The 22,898-nt window shown below is 40.4% G+C and overlaps 1 protein-coding gene across 1 annotated transcript in view; it reads right to left on the bottom strand.

The window, feature by feature from the left end:
- The window catches only part of LOC125460738 (actin nucleation-promoting factor WASL), a 74,863-nt gene that overhangs the window by 13,864 nt on the left and 38,101 nt on the right, over positions 1-22,898 (bottom strand). The window contains exons 2-6 of the mRNA XM_048548549.2: positions 21,071-21,205; positions 17,351-17,437; positions 9,715-9,811; positions 8,758-8,787; positions 901-1,066 (exon numbers count right to left, since the gene is read on the bottom strand). Coding sequence (XP_048404506.2) covers positions 901-1,066; positions 8,758-8,787; positions 9,715-9,811; positions 17,351-17,437; positions 21,071-21,205 — 515 coding nt within the window. The remainder of the gene's footprint in view (positions 1-900; positions 1,067-8,757; positions 8,788-9,714; positions 9,812-17,350; positions 17,438-21,070; positions 21,206-22,898) is intronic.

Genomic DNA, 22,898 nt, shown 5'->3' with positions numbered 1-22,898 from the left:
TCCAAGCGGAGTAGAATAACATCGCTTCATCAGAGGCTCCACTGATGTCGTCACCTAGCATGGTGACAAAACATGTGAACAAAAACAAGCCTGCTCGACAACTTCATCCATAATCCGAGCTACAGATCTTTTCTCAGATAGCTAAAGAAAATAGTAATATGTCAATTCTCATTATACAGTGTCCATAATGAAAGGTTCTAACGTAATTTAGTGAGACCCTGTCGGGGTTCAACTATTATATGGATAAACATTGCAGTCTGAATTAGATATACAACCCAATCACAAATACATTGGAATAATATGTCATAAACAGTGTTCAGAAGACATGACAGAATGTTAAAAAAAGTGATATCGGAATATGTTTAGAACACAGAAGATTTGCAGTGATTATGCAATAGTGAAACTTATAAAGACATACATAAAGGTGTAAGCTGAGCTCAATGAATTATTGAAATTATTTATATTTGCGTTGCATCTCTACTTACAATTGGAACAAAAACCTAGCCACAGTATTAAGTCCATCGTAAAAATGCAGTTACAATCTGCAAGTCTTTTTGTGTTACTGACCACGCTGGCTCTTAAGACTTAAATTTCTGAAATGCAACTCCATCCAGTGCTCTTTATTACCACTGAGATGTCATGTATTAACATATAAAAGTGGAGTATAAAATATTTTACAAATAGAAAATCTGAGGAATAATACAGAAGATTTACAAAACAAATATGTTAAGAGCATGAATTAACTCAATTTCTTGCCTAGTTGCTGTTTCACCATCTGAAATTTTGAGCCAGCAAAACAATTATAGTTTACACTGGTCAGCTACCCTTACCAGAAGAAAAAAAGATTTATGAAAGTAACCTTTCTTTTTCTAGTTTTATTGAACAATCAAGAATGCTTACTGGAAGTTACTTGGTGTGCCAATATCCGCCTTAGTCAATTTCTTCTTTTTACCTTTGACTTTCTTCTTATCTTTGGCATATACAAAATTATTAACTTGTGCATTGTATCGAACATTGGTAATTTCTGGATTCTTAATGTCAACGGTAGCCATAGGAAGAGACGGTCCTAAAAAAAAAACAAAATATTGGCTTTGCACCTTATTTGTTATCTACATTCACAGTTCCTCCTTCAATTATCAGTGCATGCGTGGGAGTAGTAGTATAAGCTGGCACTGCAGAGATGCAGGTGGAGAATCCGAAATAACAAGGTGTAAAGCTGGATGAATACAGCAGGCTAAGCAGCATCTTAGGAGCAGGAAAGTTGATGTTTCAGGCCTGAACCCTTATCAGAAAATGCTGCTGGCCTCCTGTGTTCATCCAGCTCTACACCTTGTTACCTCTTAAGCTGGAACAGAGACCTTTTTTCATTTTTTTTCATCCCTTGCTGCACAGGTGTATACGAACTTACTTAGGACTATCTCTCTTCTTTCCACGTCATGAGAATGATTTTTATTCACTTGGGACATGCTCATTTTAAATTAGCATTGTTGTTGGATCCTCAAATTCAAGGCAGAACAAAGTGGATTATATTTGGATTTACAGCAGGTAAAACATATCTGACTTCTGGTTGAAGTTACTGGCAAGAACAACTTTAAGATAAAAAAGTTTCAACATTTGGATACAACTCTTTTAGCTCCTTCAGGCCAACTTACCTAAACATTGAAATGACATCTGAATCTCAAATATAAAATTTGCACAACAAAACTCATGATGAAACACAGTAATGCAAATGAAATGCAACTTGCTCTTCAACCTTAAATTTTGAAATACGTGTAAATGGATGATGTGAAATTATGAAGTGATCAAATTATTCGAAATGGAAAACAGCTGTGAAAAGTACACTTCAACTTAAACTCCTAGAACTAGATGTCAAAGCTGCTTGAAACAATGAAAGATCACATGAAAAGGTGTTTGTAGACTTAGTAGAGGGACACAGAGTTATAAGTTTTCTTTTGGAGTCCTGTAGAAACCAAATCAAGTTATTGGCCCATTAGAAATTAAGACTGATGCAATTGTTACCAAATTTTAGTCACAAACTGAACAATTAGAAAGACCCAAGTTCTCACAGTGATTAAACCAAATAAGAATGTTAAATCCTCTGGCAAAGTGGTGGGGTCTGATCCTAGTTTATTGCCGTGTAGACCTTCCAAGAGCTGAACAGGTTACCAGGTCACCTATCACACCTAAATTCTATATTCAGAGTATAATCTGATATGCAAAAAAATCAGCACTGCACTACAATGGAAACAAATAACTATGCCCCTTGTTTCTTGAAGTTGTAATTACACAACACACAAACTAGCTTTTTTAATTTACGAGGTGCAAGCTCTAAACACATGCTCCGCTGAAGGAAGGATGAGGTGGTGTGCGGTCAGGAATCTTGATCAGCCATGGGTTGGAATGTAATTTACGTTTACAGCCTTACAATAAGTTGAGCTTTAAACTCCAGTTGCTCCCTTTGTGACTGTCCATTTACATTGGGTCTAGGCCTGAAACGTCAGCGTTCCTGCTCTGATACTACTTGGCCTGTGGCGTTCATCCAGCTCTACACCTTGTTGTCTCAGATTCTCCAGCATCTGCAGTTCCTACTACCTCAAACAATTTTAACCCCACTGCGAAGCCTCTTCTAAGGACGCCTACACTGAAGAAGTTACCCTCCTCCATCCGGAAAAACCTCAGTGCATCTCTCACACCCAAGTCTCTCGTAATATCTTTGGCCTTGAAACTGCTCGACCACATCCTGAAGCAAGCCAGGTACTGCAGCCACATCATCTTTCTTAGTACCTGCTTACGGGACTATATCATCCCCAATGGACTACAGTTCACATTCAGGCCTTCCCAATTTGGCCCCAACCGTGACCATATCTACATTCTGAACATTGAGACCCTTCAGAAGCGTTTCTCCCTGCGACTCCTGAAACACACACTCGCAGCAATGCACTGGCATCTCCAAGCACTATAATCAAGCCTACCCCAGCTCAGAGCCTCCCTCTCCCAGACCTGTAAAGGACCTCTCCTGCTTTTTAAGTCTTCGTAGAATCCACAACATGAACTCACAATTCTACTCAGCTTTATTGGACACAAAAATCCATAAGTACAGTAAACTTACTAGTGCCTACCACCGAAAACGGGCTTCCTCCACTTCCCAAAACCCCAACCATACCCAGGACCTTCCCCACAATGTTCCCGCCACCATTGCTCATGTGGCCACACAGTCAGAGCACCCACAGATGACGTCACATACTCCACTGTCAGGTACACCACTTCCGGGACAGCTAGCGCCATCAACACCACTGCTGATGCTGCTAACTCCATTTCCAAGGCCAACACCATAGACACGGAGGACCGTAACCGCAACTACTGCCTCATACTCCACTCTACCGATGCATCTTCGCTCAGCGCCGACACAACTCCACCCACTGCCTCCACAGCCAGCAGCTCCAAAGGAGACAGCAGCACCCAGCCTTGCTGATCTTCACCAACTCCCCAGACCTCCCCCTTACTGTGGACAAACATCAGTCCTCAGTAAAGGGCTTACCTTTGCCTCCCTCCACCCACACATCAACGAATACCGGTCACATTTGGACAGAGCGTGGAGGTGGCGGAAAAACTGCTCTTACTTCAACTATGCGCCTAACCCTCCCTCTACTGACCCTTCTCCTGCCTCCAACACACCCCCCTCCTCCTGGACACCACCCCAAGGCCTCCCACCCTCCCTCAACCTCTTCATCTCCAACTGCCATTGTGACATCAATTGCCTCAACCTCTCCACCCCTCTCACCCACTCCAACCTCTTACCCCGCAGAACATGCAGCCCTCTGCTCCAATCCCTACCTTACCATAAAACCCGCACACAAGGCAGGCGCAGTTGTAGAATGGCGCACTCACCTTTACATCGCAGAGGCCAGGCACCAACTCTCCGACACCACCTCCAACTGCCCCCTTGATCATGACCCCACCCCCGACCACCAAACCATCCACAACTTCATCGCCTCACGTGCCCTCCCACCCACAGCCGCCAACCTCATCATTCCCCAATCCCGCACCACCTGCTTCTATCTCCTTTCCAAATTCCACAAACCCACCTGCCCTGGTTGACACATTGTCCACGCCTGCTCCTGCCCCACCGACCTCATCTCCACCCATCTGGATTCCATTTTCTCTCCCTTGGTCCAGGAACTCCCTACCTATATCCGTGATACCACCCATGCCCTCCACCTCCTCCAGAACTTCCAATTCCCCAGTTCCCAACACCTCATCTTTACCATGGACGTCCAGTCCCTATACGCCTGCATTCCCTATACTGATGGCCTAAAGGCCCTCCGCTTCTTCCTGCCCCACAGTCCCGACCAGTCCCCTTCCACTGGCACCCTCATCTGCTTAGCGAACTCATACTCACCCTCAACAACTTCTCTTTTGATTCCTCCCACTTACTACAAACAAAGGGGGTGGCCATGGGTACCCGCATGGGCCCAAGCTGTGCCTGCCTCTTTGTAGGTTAGGTGGAACAATCCCTCTTCCATACTTGCACTGGCCCTAACACCCACCTCTTCCTCCGTTACGTTGATAACTGTATTGGCGCTGCCTCGTGCACCCACGACAAGCTCAAACAGTTCATCCATTTCACCAACACCTTTCCACCCCAGCCTTAAGTTCACCTGGACCATCTCTACTACCTCTCTCCCCTTCCTGGACACCTGACTCCAATCTCTGGCAACCACCTAGAAACCGATATCCATTTCAAGCCCACCGACACCCACAGCTACCATTTCTGAAGAAGGGTCTAGTCCTGAAATGTCAGCCTTCCTGCTCCTCTGATGCTGTTTGGCCTGCTGTGTTCATCCACCCCTACACCTTGTTATCTCATTTACATTAATTACAGCTTTAGTCATTTTGACTCACATCTGATCCCTACCTCTGTGCAAATCTTTATCCACTTTTGTCAATTCCATGTTCAAATACTCCATACATTCCTTACTAGCTTTTCAAGTTCTACCCAGAACGGGTTGAGATTTTAAAAGCTCAAACTTATCCATCGTAATTCTTTTCATGATCATTGCTTTCTTCCATCTTTAATAGCTATCCATTCATTTACTGTATCAAATTGAATACCTTCATTATTCATATAATGTGCACACAGCAATTAGGGGTAGGACACTTGGGCCCTCAAATCCACACTGTCATTCAGTAAGATCAGGGTTGATCTAATTATTCTGAGAGCTGCCTACTCCATTATCTTTCATCGCCCTGTTTATGAAGGATCAACCATCCCTTGCCTTAAAAATATTCAAAACCTTAGCTTTCACAACCTTTTCAGAAAGAAAATGCCAGAAACACACAGTTCTTCAGAAAATTATCTTCTCATCTGTCTTAATGGTGGCCATATCCTACCCTCACGCACTTTGTCAAGGCTCTTCAGGATTTTGTATGTTTCAATTCTCATTGTGTCCAATGTCATTTAGCATCTTTTGGCATCTCTGAACAATCCTGAATGAACTAGTAATAAAGCTGATAATACCAAGTAACAATACCAACTCTTTCATGTTAACTGGGATTGGGAGCACATGAATGGCTTTAATGCTGTACTGTTACTCATGGCCCTCAATGTCTTGAGGACTATCTTTGCTCTGTATATGAAAATGCTTACCACTTCAGATTCTGACTTCCTTTGCAGTAGCCACCTGAAAACCCTGCCATCTTAGAGTCTTAGACTCAAAATATCCTGCAGAAACTTCTCTACATTGCTATCTCACCTTCAAAAGCATCCTAAATTTTAATAGCTAATACCAGTTCACAAGTCCATTCTCCTCCTATTTTTGTTCATTTTCAAGCTTCATTTCTGAAATTCATTTTAGCTCTTGAATACATGTTGCCAGTAACTTAATAATCTGTTCTGTGCAAAAATAACTTGCATTGCAGAAAATAAATCAGACAAACGACACCCCGAAAGATGCTCTCTCTCTCTCTCCCCCAGAAAAACTACAGTGGTTTGGACCATCCAAACTGAAATGGGCTAAAGTATGCTTTGAGTTGAGCGTACCTATGTGGAATAAGAGGTAGAGAGAGTTCAATTCCAATAAACTGCTTCACTGGCATCACATGTGTTGCAGTTTGTTCTTTAAGATTATACAAAGTACAGACTAAAACCCAATCGTGTATCTGATATTGTACGACAAGTTGGGTCCCTTTAATCTTGGCGCATATAACTGGAGAGGTAACACAGACAACAGTGCTTAAACAAGTCTTCACGCTTCATTATTAACTGCTCCATCAAAAAGCACTGGGGTCCAAGCCAGACTGACAAGACAAAAATTAACTGACCTTCTGGCTCTGTTCTATTCCTCCAATTATCTACAAATCAAAACAACTGTACAGATTCTGCAAGTCCGAAGAAAACTTCAAGAAGAGATGGTTATGTGGCGACTTTGCATGCCTATTGTCTAAAGAAAGGAATGAAACAGGACAGGGCATCTGGCATTGTCCTAGACACCAGAAAATGACAATAGACAAAAGCCCTTACCAACATCTGGGAAATATTTCCAATTGGGAGAGTTGTCCCAAAGACCAGTCACTCAATAACCTAAAGTAGTGGTACTCCACAGAATTATACTTTACAATCTCACAAACACCAACCACCTCCATGGAGGCATCCTGTCCCACTGGCAGAACAGACTTGCAAGAAATGGCAGCATAGCAGTTTACAGTATGGCCTCAAAGATCATTGGTAGGACAGAAGATCAGACATATTTAAAAACCAGCAAAGAACGAAATAAAGAGGGAGAGAACAGAATAGGAAAGAAAGCTAACTGATAATATCATAATAAGTTTAAAATGTAAGTAAAGATTGAGTGATTAAAATTAATGCTGATCCTCAAGAGAGTGAACCTAGGGAGTGGATAACTAAAAAAAACAAAGAAATGGTAGTGGTATTGGATAGATATTTTGGTGTCTCTCTTCACGGTAGAAGACTTAGAAAATTTCCCTTGAAAATTACTTAATTTCATCCTCTCCGTGGTTGATTCTGTACTAACAAGATAGTTAGCAACACTACGGTCTTCCTAACACAGATAGTATCCAAAAACAGGTTGACTCCATTACAAAGACACATTTCTTCCTCCATTAACATAATCTCTTTGCAGTTGTCATGATTAGCCATTCTTTTGTTACTCTGCATTCAAATGCTACAATGTTCTGCTTTCTTCCTCTGTGCATCAGAAACATTACAACATCCAACACCAATGACTTGTTACCAAAAGAGTTCTGCTTGATCTACACCAACCAAATCTCAGCAACCCAATAAATTGCCCACTTGTTTGACTGTGGCTACTGTGCTTTATCTTTCCTTCTTTCCACCTCCTTTGAGTGTTTTTTTTTCAAAATTACCCACTTCAATCAAGCTTTTGATCACTTCTCCAAATATCCCTTTTGATTCAATTCTCATTTTATGAAGGATAGGGTTTTACCTAATGCACACAAAATGCATAAAACTGTAAACTCAGTTCCTACTGGAACGTCCTACAAGCCTCTGAAGCCAGACTGCATTATCCAGTGGACCAAGGGGAGAGCTGCAATAAAAATAACTTGCTCAATATTCATTATTAAGCAAGAGTTTTCTTAAATTTCTTCAAAGTCAGTATACTTTATTCATTGCTTACAATATTCACTTGTAAATTTAGGAAAAGAAAACAGATGGGCCACAGTTGTTTCTCAATATTTTTCAACAAGCAACTTCGATGAGCTTTCAGCTGCAAGCCGTTTTAATTCTCCACCTCACTTCCAAACTTGGATCACTGAAATGGGTCAAATAATTTTAACACAAACTTGATGAACACCACATCTTCCTCACAGGCATCTTACTGCCTTCTGGCTTTAAACTTCAAGTCTTAGTCACCAATCCCATTCTCTCAGTCAGCAGGTCCTGGTGATGAAGTTCGGCTATTTCATATTGAAAATAGAGCCTAATTGCATGTGTTGGGTCTCTCAGCAAGCCGATTTCCATATTCGGGATCTACTTAACTTTCTTCTGCCTCTGTCCTGAGTCACTGCAATCTTCAGATCTTTACTAAACTTTCTTGTTTTCTCCTCAACTGCAGGCAGTTAAATCTGTTTTAGACCCAGCTTGTGTTCTTATTTGTTTAATTTTCTAAAAACATTATAGATCTGAATATATGACAAAATATTCAGGTCAGCCGGTGTGAGAGTGGTGAGAGTAAATAAAGTTATTGTTTCAGTTTGACAACTGCTCAGCAGACAGGAAAACATCAGAGATATAACTAGCTTTAAATAAGCTAGACAGAAATAGGAGTAGGAAAACAGCAAAAGGCAAATTCTGCGGAGTGGAAAGCTGGAGAAATTAATGATCAAAGGGCAGTAACAACCCTTAACAGCTGCTTCCTCTCCAAAACAATAAGCGTTCAATTATTTGGTATGAAATTGTTGAACTCAACATCAAGCCTAGTAGACACAAAGTACTTCATTTTGGTTTCATTGCTTTCATTGTTTAATCATTCTTGATTCAAAGCTTTCACAAATCCCTTGCATTTATTCTTTTCCAGTACCGCCACCCCCCTCCATTTCCTTGATCTGGACACGTTAAAAAGCCATTCATCTCCAGTTTATTCAATTGTGATGAAATGTCATCAACCTGAAATGTTAATTCAGTTAATCTTGAGACAGCTGATTTGCAACTGCTGCGCTTTCAACACTTTGCTTTAATTTAGGTCAACTGATACTTTGGAAACAATTCAAGATACATACCATTTAACGGTGGTGGCTCTCGCCTTTTCTCTGTTGGAACAAGAATACATTGGGATTTGATTAAAATAACTTAAGTTTCATAGGTAGGTCTGTACATGCTATCAGTAGATATAACACTATGATTGCTTCAACTAAAATATAGTAAATTTTTTCATACAATGCCTTCAGCATGGAAACAGACCATTTGGCCCAAAAGGTCCACTTTGACTTTCCAAAAGCATCCAACCCAGACTCACCCCCTTACTCTATCCCTGTAACCGAGTATTTCCCATGGCTAATCCACCTAACCTACACATCCTGGACACTATGGGCAATTTAGCATGGCCAATCTGCTTAAAACGCACACATCTTTGGATTGTGCGAGGAAACAGGAGCACCTGGAGGAAACTCGTAGACACCGGGAGAACATGCAAACTTCACACAGACAGACACACAGACAAATCGCCCAAGGACTGGAATTTAACCCGGGTCACTGGTGCTGTGAGGCAGCAGTGTTAATCACTGAGCCACCATGCCGCCCATCAATAGACTGTGTTACTCAAGTTAATGTCTCAGAGAATGGAATAAAATTATCATACCAAATTCAGTCATTAAATCAGTCTATAAAAAGTTAAAATATAAACACAGTTTGTACAGAGACAAAATTAGTTTGAAGGAGTTGAATGAAACTGGCAGAGAAGGGTAAATATTGGTTTGAACTGCTACTTTAATAAAACCTAACAAAGGAAGCTCAATTCACATTAGTGACTTAATGATTGGCCACTAGAGTATACCTTTTGATGTAGCTAATGGACATCCTGCCTCTCCCGCCATCAATTAATAATAAAAAAAATCAGTTTAGGACAATTGAAGTTACTCGTTAAAAAGCAGTGAACAGCTGCCAAAGCACATTACTCACATCATTAAAATACACACGTCATTAAAATACACAAAGTATGCAACAACCAGAGTACACACCAGTTCTTCTTTGGCGTCTTCCAATTATGTCACTGACTGCAAACTTGAATCTTTTTGCTTCTTCTTCACTTGCAAAATTAAGTCCTATTTGACTTGCCTGGGAAAGAGGTCATTGTGAAATCATTGTAACTAGAAAACTGCGAGTTAGATTAAAAAATTGAAAAACCTAACAGCATCAATTAACCTGTGAACAGAATCAAAGAAACCCAATAGCACAGATAGAGGCATTCAGCGCATTGAGCTTTCACCGACCCTCTGACTCCACCCTGTCCCCGTAACTCTCACATTTAAAACACCTAGCCCAACAAGACAGAAAACCCTGGACAAGACAGGGAAATTTAGCACGGTCAATCCACACAACCTGCACATCAGGGAAAACGTGCAAACTGCAAATAGACAGTCACCAAAGGCTGAAAATGAATCCGGGTTCCCAAAATAGATTCTGTGTGCAAAAATACACACAATTTTGTTAATGTGTGATCAGGTATTATATAAAGGATGGTCACTGGTTACTTGTATTACTATATTGACAGTTTACTCAGACAACATGCTTTTTAAATAGACTGATTTGCATTAGAAAAGCATTAGATCTTCTGAGGACGATCGTCCAATCTTTTACCGACCATCACTCCAGTTTTTTTTTTAAACACCATAGAAGATCTCTCTTTCTAGCAGAAGATTCTAATCAGGGTTTCTTCAGGGATGCTGAATAGGAAGTTCATTCTGATAGGTCCATTGTCAGGGGATGGCAAAATAAGATCCTTTTTTGCTGCAGTCAGCTGTCATATCAAGAAATTTAAAGGTCCAGTCTCTCAAAACCATTTTGACAGCAGCACAGGGCAAGTATGTAAACTAAGTGTGAATTTAGGCTGCAGGAAGTTTAGTTACCAGGGTGCAAGGGGGCCAGGTAAGCAATAGTGTATGTTGGGAAGGTTGGCTGACTGGATGTCAGCTCCTGGGGTTAGAAACGAGTTTTTGGGTTTGATGACAAGGTGGTGTCGGGTCAGGTTCTGGAGAGCATAAGGGATCCGGAAGGAGGGAGGTTAGATGCAGTTCAAGGTGCGAGGATCATTTTGGGGGTCAGATTAATAGTTACTTGGGAGTTAGACTAGGCATTTTAAAAAGTCTAGCATTTCCTGAGTAACCATTTACTTAACTGCAGTGGAAATTTCCAAATTCGCCAACTTCAATGGACACATTCAAGTATCCATTAAGTGTAAAGAATTGCCCAGCGAAAACTTCAATTTCCTGGTCAATTCCTTCAGAGTTTGCTACGATGTGGATTCTACAACCTCCCATGTGCAACACCCAACTACAGTTCTGAAATCATCATCTGGCCAGGGGAATATCCAGGTCAAACACATGATCTAGTGATTTTTTGAAACAATAGAATACATACCAATTGGTTATTAGGATGATCCAGTTGTACGGCCCATCCACTTTGTTCATGATATACTACATACAGTACTTCCAACTTCACCAATAATTCTGACGATTACTGTGAAGTAGGGGATTGTTACTGAAAACATAGGTTTATACTTGCATGGCTCCTTTCATGACCTCAGGACATGCCAAAACACACTTGCAGTTACTGCTTTACTATAAGCAGCAGAAAGCATTTAAACCAATTCACTTGCATGAAATTTATTGTAAAGGCTACAGTACTCAAGTTGATAAGTTGCAAACCTAGTTTCTGTACTTCATCACTATGTCAAATCTTCAACTTGCTGAGGACTGCTTTTAATTAAAATTTGCCTTCTTTCAAAAATGAGGGGCAAAGGGATAGGAAACTGCAGTACTAGTTTCCTATTCTGGTCCTTCCTATCCTCTAGCTTTCCAAAACTGCTGAAACTTTGTTTTTTGATTGAGTGGTCAATGAAGTCTATGCCTGGAGTGCAACTTTCAGAATAAAACACTCATGTCTTTCAGAAGGGATATGCAATAGAATTTGCAGCCTTCTAATATGGTGCAACCAACAAAAGTAGGCACATTGACATGATATGCCTTTCAAGGCTGGGGCAACTAGCTGAGGTATGAAAAAAGTTGACTAAAGTGATCATTTAGCTTCAATTGTATTCACTATTCAATAAAATTATGTCCAATTGGTGACCCAATTCCATTTACTTGTCCTTTGTCTCCTATTTACTAATAAGTTTATTATTGTTAACAAGCAGGATCATCTGAAATACTTAGCAAGTGATCTGATCTGCAGCCACAAACCTATGGTGTAATGGTTGACCCAACTGTACACAGGGCATAGAAATGACTAGAATTGGAGATTCAATAGTTAGGAGTCGCAAGTTACTATAACCACAGCGTTGAAGTGATGGTATGTTGCCTCCATGGGGCCAGGATCAGGAATGTCAAATTGGGTGGATGAACTAAGAGGAACTGCAGCACACGTTGGTACCTCTTGTGGCCTTGAGAGGTACTTGGAGTGGAGAGAAGGATCTAGCTCTAGTGGATCACGTAGGCACCAACAACATAGGGAGAACTAGCAAAGTGGTTATACTAAGGGTTTATATGCAGCTTAGGGCTAAATGAAAAAGCAAAATCACAAAGGTAATAATCTTTGATCACTATCTGAGCTATATGCAAATTGTGCAGGGTAAATAACACTATGGGGTAAAAGTAGGGCTCAACAGTTGGAGTGGGAGAAATAGGTTGCCATAAGGCAGACACTGGCATCAGTACTGGGGAAAGAACTGTTCCATTTGGATGGACTTCAATGAAGAAGCATTGTGACCAGAGTTCTGATGAATCAGCTAGTAAGGATTGTAGACAGCCCTTTACAGACTGTGAAGGGAAGTTATGAAAATCAAAGGGAAACGAGACAGCAGAGGTGCAGGGTAGAGAAGAGACAAATCATAATCAAAATACATCAGGAAGGAGAAAAAGTAATGCACGAATCTAGTAGAAATTCAATCCAGAAGCAGCATTTGTAACAAGACAGATGAACTTACAGCATAAATGGAAATAAATTATATAGGAAGCAATTAGAGAAACACGGTGGTTGGGTGAACTCAACATTCAAGGTATTTTGAAGCTCTGAAAAATAGGTAAAAAGAGGTGGGACAGCATATTTAATGAAGTGCTTATCAGTGCAGTGATAAGCAGTGATGTATGTGAAATAGAATGTAATGTGAAAACACAGTTTGGGTGGAAATAGGAATAGCCAAGGAAAGAAATCATGGAAGCTATACAGTGTGGAAACAGGCCATTCGGCCCAACAAGTCCACACCAACTTTGCAAAAAGCATCCTACTCAGACTCACCCCCTCTACCCTATCTCTGTAACCCTGCATTTGCTATGGCTAATCCACCTAACCTACACATCCCTGGACACAAAAGGACAATTTAGCATGGCCAATCCACCTAACCTGCACATCTCTGGACTGTGGGAGGAAACTGGAGCAACCAGAGGAAATCCACAGAAACACTGAGAGAACGTGCAAACTCCACACAGACGTACATCCGAGGGTGGAATTGAACCAGTGTCCCTACCGCTGTGAGGCAGCAGTGCTAACCACTGACCCTAATGGCAGCTTCTTATAGGCCCCTATAGGGTGTTGCACTGCAGGAGAAAGCATAATCCAGAAATAATGAGGTGTATACCAAGGGCACTACAACTATAATGGGAGATTTTTATCTGTATAGTGAGTGGACAAATTAGAGGGGCAGGACAATAGAACACTACAGCGCAGTACAGGCCCTTCGGCCCTCGATGTTGCGCCGACCTGTAAAACCAAAGTGAAGTCCATCCAACCTACACTATTCCATTATTATCCATATGTTTATCCAATGACCATTTAAATGCCCTTAAACGTGGCGAGTCTACTACTGTTGCAGGCAGGGTATTCCGGGCCCTTGCTACTGAGTAAAGAGCCTACCTTTGACATCTGTCCTATACCTATCACCCTCAATTTAAAGCTCTGTCCCCTCATGCTAGCCATCTCCAACAGAGGAAAAAGGGTCTCACTGTCCACCCTATCTAATCCTCTGATCATCTTGTATGCCTCGATTGGGTCACCTCTTAACCTCCTTCTCTCTAACAAAAAAAAGCCTCAAGTCCCTCAGCCTTTCCTCATAAGACCTTCCCTCCATACCAGGCAACGTCTTGGTAAATCTCCTCTGCACCCTTTTCAATGCTTCCACATCCTTCCTATAATGCAACGACCAGAACTGTACGCAATACCCCAAGTGCGGCCATACCAGAGTTTTGTACAGCTGCAACATGACCTCACGGCTCCCAAACTCAATCCTTCTACCAATAAAACCTAACACACCGTACTCTCCTTAACAATCCTATCAACCTGGTAGCAACTTTCAGGGAGCTATGCACAAGGACACAGATCTCTCTGCTCATCCACACTACCAAGAATCTTACCATTAGCCCAGTACTCTCTATTCCTGTTACTCCTTCCAAAATGCATCACCTCAAACTTCTCCGCATTAAACTCCATTTGCCACCTCTCAGCCCATCTCTGCAGCTTATCTATGTCCGTTTGTAAGCTGTAGCATCCTTCTGCACTATCCACAACTCCACCGACTTTAGTGTCGTCTGCAAATTTACTACCCATCCTTCTACGCCCTCATCCATGTCATTTATAAAAATGACAAACAGCAGTGGCCCCAAAACAGATCAAGTGAACTCCAGGATGAACATTTCCCATCAACCACCACCCTCTGTCTTCGTCCAATTAGCCAATTTCTGATCCAAACCGCTAAATCATCCGCAATCCCATAACTCCTTATTTTATGCAATAGCCTACCGTGGGGAACCTTATCAAACACTTTACTGAAATCCACATAAACCACATCAACCGCTTTACCATCATCCACCTGTTTGGTCACGTTCTCAAAGAACTCAATAAGGTGATAGGCATGGCCTATCCTTCACAAAACCGTGTTGAATATCCCTAATCAAATTATTCCTTTCTAGATGATTATAAATCCTATCTCTTATAATCCTTTCCAACACTTTACCCACAACCAAGGTAAGGCTCACATAATACAAAAATAGGTGGGAGAGCACATTGTGATGAGGACATTATGAATCTGCAGGATAGGCTGAATGAATGGATAAAACCTTGACAGATGGAGATTAATATAGGACACAGTAGTCAAGCACTTTTGTTGAAGTAATCAAATGACAGTTTATTGTTTAAACAGAGGTAGACTCCAAAACAAATGTAGTACAGGAGGATCTGGATGCTCTTATATATGAAACAAAGTCAACATGCAAATAAATAATTAAGATGACAAATGGAATTTTGTCCTTTGCAACCAGGGGCTCAGATTTTGGGTGAATGGCTAGAAAGATAGTACAGCATGAAGGCTTTAGATTATTTGGATATTTGGATGTGTCTGGGAGTGATGAAACTGTTAAAACGTCATTAGCGTTCACCTAAACAGAACCAGGCTAATAGCCTTGTGGACTGAAAGCAGAAAGTGCTGTTTCAACCAGATTGACACCAGATATATACCTGGTACTGTTTCTGTCTGCTCACCTACGTTCCTCATTTACCAGGATCGATTTTCTAACTTGATGGTAGAGGGGAATATGCTGCGCTACAAGGTTGTGGATTATATTTGAATACAATTTTGATGCTACTGATAGCTCAGTGCCTCAAGGACACCCAGCTTGAGTTGCTCAATCCATTAGAAGCCTCTCCTATTTAATGTGTAGTGCCACATGACAGACAATAACCTCACTGCGAACACAGGGATTCGTCTCCACAAAGGCTGTGTGGTGGTTACCTCTACTAATACTGTCATTTCTACTGTGCACAGATGCATCTGAGCAGGCAAACCGGCAAGGATCAGATCAAGTATGTTTTCTCTCTTGTTGATTCTGTAGATGCTGTGTAACAGCTATGTCCTTTATTACTCAGCCTGTTTGATCAATAGTGGCATTGCCACTATTGTCCACTAGTAATGGACAAAGTCCTCCATCCAAAGTATATTCTGCAAGTATACACTTGCCTCCTTCCAAGTAACATTCAATATGGTGCAGTTGTGATTCTTCAGCGAAGCAGGGGTAATAGGTGGAAATCAGATTTCCATGCTCACGTCTGACTCAATGCCATGAGATTTCAATGTTGAGGACTCACAGGGTAACTCTCTCCTGACTGCCTACCTGTTACTACCTCTGCTGGGTCCACTCTGTTAGTTGAACAGGTCATACCCGGGGATGGTGACAGTGGTGTTTGTGAAATTGTCTGTAAAGAACGATTCCACAAATATGACTATATTTGATTCGTCAATGAGATGGCTTTCTCTCAGTTCTGGCATGAGCCAGATGCTATTTTTAACCATTGTTGTTTGTAGTCCCTATACTGGTCTGAGTAGTCCATCCAATCTTGTTCCTTTGAGGCTTTACAGCAGTTTGATACGCCCAAGTGGCTTAGTAGGCCATTTGCAGTTAATAGTCAACCATATTATTGAGCTCAAAGTTGCATGTTCCTAAAAGGACATTTGTTTTGATCTTAACTGATGTTATCACTGAACAGTCAAATCCAAAAATCTGGCTTGATTAATTAAAAAACATTGTCTCACATCATAGTCTTTCACTGAATCGCAAGCACTAAATGCTGCAGAGATCTGGTTTTAATTGTGAAATAGAAGTTTATTATGAAAAAAGATTAAGTGAAATAAATCAAGCTATTTACGTTATCAAAACTTGAAAGATTTTGAAACGCAGTGAAAATGCAATCCGAACTATCCCAACGGCACATTCAACAATACAGTATTCGAGAAAATTAATTTCTCTATTACACTTACAGATTTTCTGGATTTAAAAGTTTAATAGCCTTTTCCTCAAGAATTGACGGAACTTATCTCAACCTTATTCAGCGTTGAATAGCCCTTCCAAGGATCTAACCAAACACTTCTGGCCTGGTAGTAACCTACTTCCGAACTTGTCTGAATTAACTCCTACTCCCTCTCTCATACCAGGTTTAAAAAAAAAACTATGGTTTCTGAAAATGAACAAGTTAAACATTAAAGCCTCCCATACAGAGACTGAAATCCACATGCCAGTAGTTCAAAATCTAAACTCTGTAATAACATAAATGTTATTAAAATATGTGCAAGTTATATACCTTCCATTAGTAAACCAAATAGATTTTTACAAAAGATCAACAATAGCTTCAAGGTCATTAGACTTTTGATTCCATATTTTTAATTCAAATTCTAACAAAGCCATCATGGGTTAGAACCTCGGTCACCAGAGGATAATCTGGGTCTCTGGGTTTCTAGTCGAAACAATCACAACGTCATCACCTCCTTCTAATGTCATCATTGACTGTAGTACATGTTGGGACACCCAAGGTCATGAAAGGAGGTATATATACATGCAAGTGCTTTGTTAAATATTTAAAAATGAAAAAATGCAGCTCATGCTTTGAGATGGTTGAACAATTTATTTTCAAATGTTGTATGTCTTTTAGCCAACAGACATTTAGTTACCCTGGAATGTGTTAATTTAGTATGCTATGCCTCAAGTCCAATCAGAACATTTATTTTTAAGAAATGTTTAACCTTCGTTGCGAAGCATGCTCATCATCATCATTATAAAACTATTATTAAACATTAAAAGTTATAAAACTAGACAGTCAAACAATAAAATAACATACATCACCAATAAAAGTATGGAAGTATGATCGAGATGGATTGTAAACAAAATTGTTGTACATTTCTTGCTCCCACATTAATCTCCCATCCTAAAGGTAGAAAGAAACATTAGTTAAGTATCAATTTGAAGAACAAGAACTGGCACTAAACTGGGGCTGTACAACTGAAATTATCCTCAGGAAATTTGAAACTTATAGTTTTCATACTAACTCAGATTTAAAAGAAGGGTACAAATCAAAGAAAGTAAATGCTCATGAAAAATGTTAACATATTTTACAAGAAGCCAAGTTTTGTGAATGCTAGAAAACTGAAATAAGCAGAATAGCTAGGTACACTCAACAGAGCTGGCAGAATCTGTACAGAAAAGAGAGAAAGTTAATGCAACAGGTCAATGGCCTTCCATCATAAAATGTCAAATGACCAGTTTAACATCAAATCTGAATGATCGCAAATATCTGCGCAATGCGTTATACATTTTATAGTGTTACTGACACTAAATCAGATAATGGTTGAATAAATTCTATGATATGGAGGTGCTGGTGTTGGGCTGGTGTGGACAAGGTCAGAAGTCAGACAACACCAAGTTGTAATCCAACAGGTTTATTTGAAACAAGCTTTTGAAGTGTTGTTCTGACTTCAACTGATGAAGAGGCGACACTCTGAAAGCCTGTGATTTCAAATAAATCTGCTAGACCATCACCTGGTGTTGTCTGAATAAATTCCAAAAAAGATATATTCCGGTCCTATAAATCCCTACGTACCTTAATACAGCAGCATGATTGACATCGCTTTTACATATTTGATAAACTTGACTAATTGTGATGTTTAATCCTGACTTTCAGCATGGTCAAGCTATAAGGACTGCTTGAATTCATTATTCTGGAATTTGATGTTCTAAACCATGGCAAGTTTTGTGCTCAGGCACGCTCTCTTTTTGTGAGAATATTTTGGCAAGACCAAATTTGAATTTGGAGTTGTTCGGTTCACCTTACTCTTTTGTATCAGGATTGTGACTGAACATTATATTGAGGTCCTGCACCGACATTAAAATTATAGTTGTCATTTGCCTGAGGCCTGCAAAGGTTTTAGAAGAATCTTGAGTTGAAACGCACAAAATTTTGAAGCCGTTTTGCAGTGTAAATCTGAGGGGTGTTTCACCTTAAGGGGAAATCTTGAACTTGGGAGGCAGAGTTTCAAAATAAGGGACATTCATTTAGGACATGAATGAGGGACAATTTCTTCTATCAGATTACCTTTGAAATGCTTCCACAGCAAACAATGGAGCCTGGGTCATTTTAGTACATTCAAGACCAGGAATTAGACATTTTTTTCTCCTTAGACAAGGAGACGAGGATTACAGAGGACAGGCAGGAAAGTGAAGTTATGGTCACAATCAGATTCGTTAAGTCCCTGCTGAATGAGACAGCATGCTCCAGGGGTCGAATAACCTATTCTTATTCTAATTTCTCATGTTTATCATCATATCCCATACAGCAATTATAATTTAGGATTGCTCTTCTTTGGAGACAAATAAAAACTATCTTTGATCATTGCTGATGAGGTGTCATTTTTCTTTTTATGTTATTACACTATTCTGTTACACATCACTTACTGGGATGCCAGCACTGCAGAAGTGTTTTTTAGCTGAGTTTTTATAGCTTTTGTTTCTCTGCAATATTATTTACTTTCCGTCAATCTAGATTTCCTCCTTTGAGTAAACTGACTTTGGCTTCATTAGCTGATTTCTCAGTTACAATGCTGTCTTTATTGTGGTAGATTGTACATGGAACTTAGACCAGGTAACATACTGATCTTTAGATTGAAGTATTTTTCCAAGGTATGAAATATTTCTCAAACTCATTCATTAACAAATTCAATTTTCAATAAATTCTTCCAATACTCATTAAAATTTACGGATTCTTGCCTCTTCGTCCTTTGCAAAATCAAAATGTCAAACCAAGGTTATTTCTATTGCAAACAAGATTTTATGGTCATCATTAGACCCTTGATTCCAGATCTTTAAGGAATTTGAATTTCACCATCTGCCATGGCAGGATCTGAACTCAGGTCCTCAGAACATTAGCTAAGTTTCTGGATTTATAGTCTGGAGGTAATATCACTTGGCCACTGGCTCCCCTTAGTGAACCACAATGATCTCTGATGTAACAAAATTGAAACATAATCAAACAGATTCAATATCAAGAAACGACAGTGGTAGACGAGAACATAGCACAGCCTTATATATCAAAAACACCTGGAAATGTCAGCCTCAAAATAAATTTCGAATTTGCCACTTCAAGTAAAAGGAGAAAAAAAAACTCAAACTTCCACTGGGTTCTGCTCCAGGTCAGCAAGAAAAGGATTGAGAGTGAAAGCAAGAACGCGAACGGGAATGTTAGTTATTTTAATGGAAATTTGGAAGTGGCTCAGAATCAGAACTGGCAAACAAACATTATGAGCACGGCTGTTTCATGATCCAGTTTCTCAAGGAAGCTACAACAGCCAGTACTAATTTTGACCTGGCACTTCCAAATGACCAAAAAGAGACACAGCAACTAGAAACTGCATCAGCCAAGGGATAGTAAGTACAGGGTGAGAAATGTCAAAATAAATTATCCAATTAGGAAACAACTGAACTCAAAACAAGGCAAAATATATACAAATGCACTGGGATAGCCAATTCAACACTTCACTGGAGGATAAGTGCAACACCACTAAAAGACAGCAAATATTAAAACATGCAGAATATGCTCATCTTCATAAGGAACTAATGAAACACAAACAAATACTTACCTTAAATAGACTAAATGAAAAAAATCAAGTGGGAGGTATAAATGCCATCTACAAATCCAGCATAAAAGAGATATATTTAGATAAAGAAAATGCAGGAACTTGTAACAAGGGTGCTTTCAGAAGGTTAGAGACAAATTATGGGGAGGAAAGCAAAGCTGTAGAGACTAAGAACCATCTCAATACAAAAGGAAGAAGGCAAGCAGGGATGAAAATCTGAAAAAATAAGTGGCCTGAAAGTGAAATATTTAATTTTGTAATTTACTCAGTATTCATTAATAACAAGCACTGAAGAATTGCAGATGTTGGAAATCAGAAACTGCTGAAATGGTCAGCAGGTCTGGCAGCATCTGTGGACAGAGATCAAAGTTAATGTTTCTGGTCCGGTGACCCTTCCTCAGGAATGATGGTAGCTCGGAAAAGGTTGTCTTTTTTATGTAGAAAACAGGGGGAAATAAGTGAACAACAGGTAGAGTTACAGCCCAAGGAAAACTGTTAATTAGACAAAGGAGTGGATAACAATTAGCATAGACTGGGTGACCATTTCGCAGAACACCTACGTTCTGACTGCAAAAAAGACCCAGCACTTCCAGTTGCCTGCCACTTCAACACACCCCTTATTCCCTGGAAAACATGCCTGTCTCAGGCTTACTTGCAGTGCTCTGGTGAAGCTCAGTGCAAGTTCGAAGAATAGCACTTCATTTTCCCCTTGGGGTTTCTACAGACCTCTGAACTCAATATCAAGTTCAACAAATTCTGGGTTTGATGCACCTTCTTGGGCATGTAAACAATTTTACGCTGTAGGTTGAGAGCCAATAGTTGATTAGCTTTACTGAAAGCTAAGAATACCTGCTTGAATCATGCTGAAAGAAATGGAACTCAAATCTTGAGAATAAAAGCTTGTGTGCCAACATGCTTCAAGCTGCCCTTACCTTTATATCATAAACACGGATAAAGTAAGACCTTTGAGGATTGTCTTTGATAAGGCAGGCGACTCCACAGCACTTTTTTGTCCAATGTGAACTGCGCTCTGCAGCAAATACTTGAACAACGGCTGATGATAATGTCTGGAAGCAGAAAATAAGTAATTACAGAGGTAATGTTTAACAAAAGGCAGAAAATGCCCAGTGTCATCTCACAATGACCATTGCTGGGTTTATTATTGTTTGTGATGTATATAAAATGATACCGGACCCAGTAATCAATGTTGATGGTTTGGGGACGGGGCAGTAATTGAAGGCATGGCTGAGGGGGCACACAAGGGAGAGGGCCTGGCATTCCAACTGGAATTCCATCAAACACATTGAACTGGACCTAATATACAAACCACTGCAAAGCAGAACCCCAAGTAATACCAACCACCCCATCAAACTGAGGTATATAAATAACAAACGGGTCAGAACACCAAAGCTTCACTGGAGGTGTACTGATGTTACTAGCAGGGTGACGAAACATCTGCAAATCTGCAACCTCATGCAATATAGCAACCCAACAAGGCTCTTCGAAAACATGCCCATATTTCTCAACTCCACAAACAGATGAGATAGGGGAAGTGCAAAATGAATATTTTTCAACAGTATTCACTCTAGAAAACGACAATGTTGTCGAGGAGAATACTGAGATACAGGCTACTAGACTAGGTGGGATTGATGTTCACAAGGAAGAGGTATTAGAAATCCTTCAGAGGGTGAAGACAGATAAATCCCCTGCGCCGGATGGGATTTATCCTCGGATCCTCTGGGAAGCCAGGGAGGAGATTGCTGAGCCTTTGGCATTGATCTTTAACTCATCATTGTCTACAGGAATAGTGCCAGATGACTGGAGGATAGCAAATGTGGTTTCCCTGTTCAAAGGAGGGGAGTAGAGACAACCCTGGTAATTATAGACCAGTGAGCCTTACCTCAGTTGTTGGTAAAGGTGTTGGAAAAGGTGATAAGGGATAGGAATTATAATCATCTAGAAAATAATAAATTGATTAGGGATAGTCAGTACGGTTTTGTGAAGGGAAGGTCGTGCCTCACAAACCTTAGAATTCTTTGAGAAGGTGACCAAACAGGTAGATGAGAGTAAACCGGTTGATGTGGTGTATATGGATTTCAGCAAGGCGTTCGATAAGGTTCCCCACAATAGGCTATTGTACAAAATGCGGAGGAATGGAATTGTGGGAGATATAACAGTTTGGATCGGAAATTGGCTTGCTGAAAGAAGACAGAGGGTGGTAGTTGATGGGAAATCTTCATCCTGGAGACAAGTTACTAGTGGTGTACCGCAAGGGTCGGTGTTGGATCCACCTCTGTTTGTCATTTTTATAAATGACCTGGATGAGGGTGTAGAAGGATGGGTTAGTAAATTTGCAGAAGACACTAAGGTCAGTGGAGTTGTGGATAGTGACAAAGGATGCTGTAGGTTGCAGAGAGACATAGATAAGCTGCAAAGCTGGGCTGAGAGGTGGCAAATGGAGTTTAATGCAGACAAGTGTGAGGTGATGCGCTTTGGTAAGAGTAACCAGAAGGCAAAGCACAGAGCTAATGGTAAGATTCTTAGTAGTGTAGATGAGCAGAGAGATCTCAGTGTCCATTTACACAGATCCTTGAAAGTTGCCACCCAGGTTGACAGGGCTGTTAAGAAGGCATACAGTGTTTTAGCTTTTATTAATAGAGGGAGAGTGTTCTGGAACCAAGAGGTTATGCTGCAGCTGTACAAAACTCTGGTGCGGCCGCACTTGGAGTATTGCGTACAGTTCTGGTCACCGCATTACAA

The sequence above is a fragment of the Stegostoma tigrinum genome, chromosome 18, assembly GCF_030684315.1.
Source record: "Stegostoma tigrinum isolate sSteTig4 chromosome 18, sSteTig4.hap1, whole genome shotgun sequence".
NCBI classification, from domain to species: Eukaryota; Metazoa; Chordata; class Chondrichthyes; order Orectolobiformes; family Stegostomatidae; genus Stegostoma; species Stegostoma tigrinum.
This window is presented reverse-complemented; position numbering and strand designations above follow the sequence as displayed.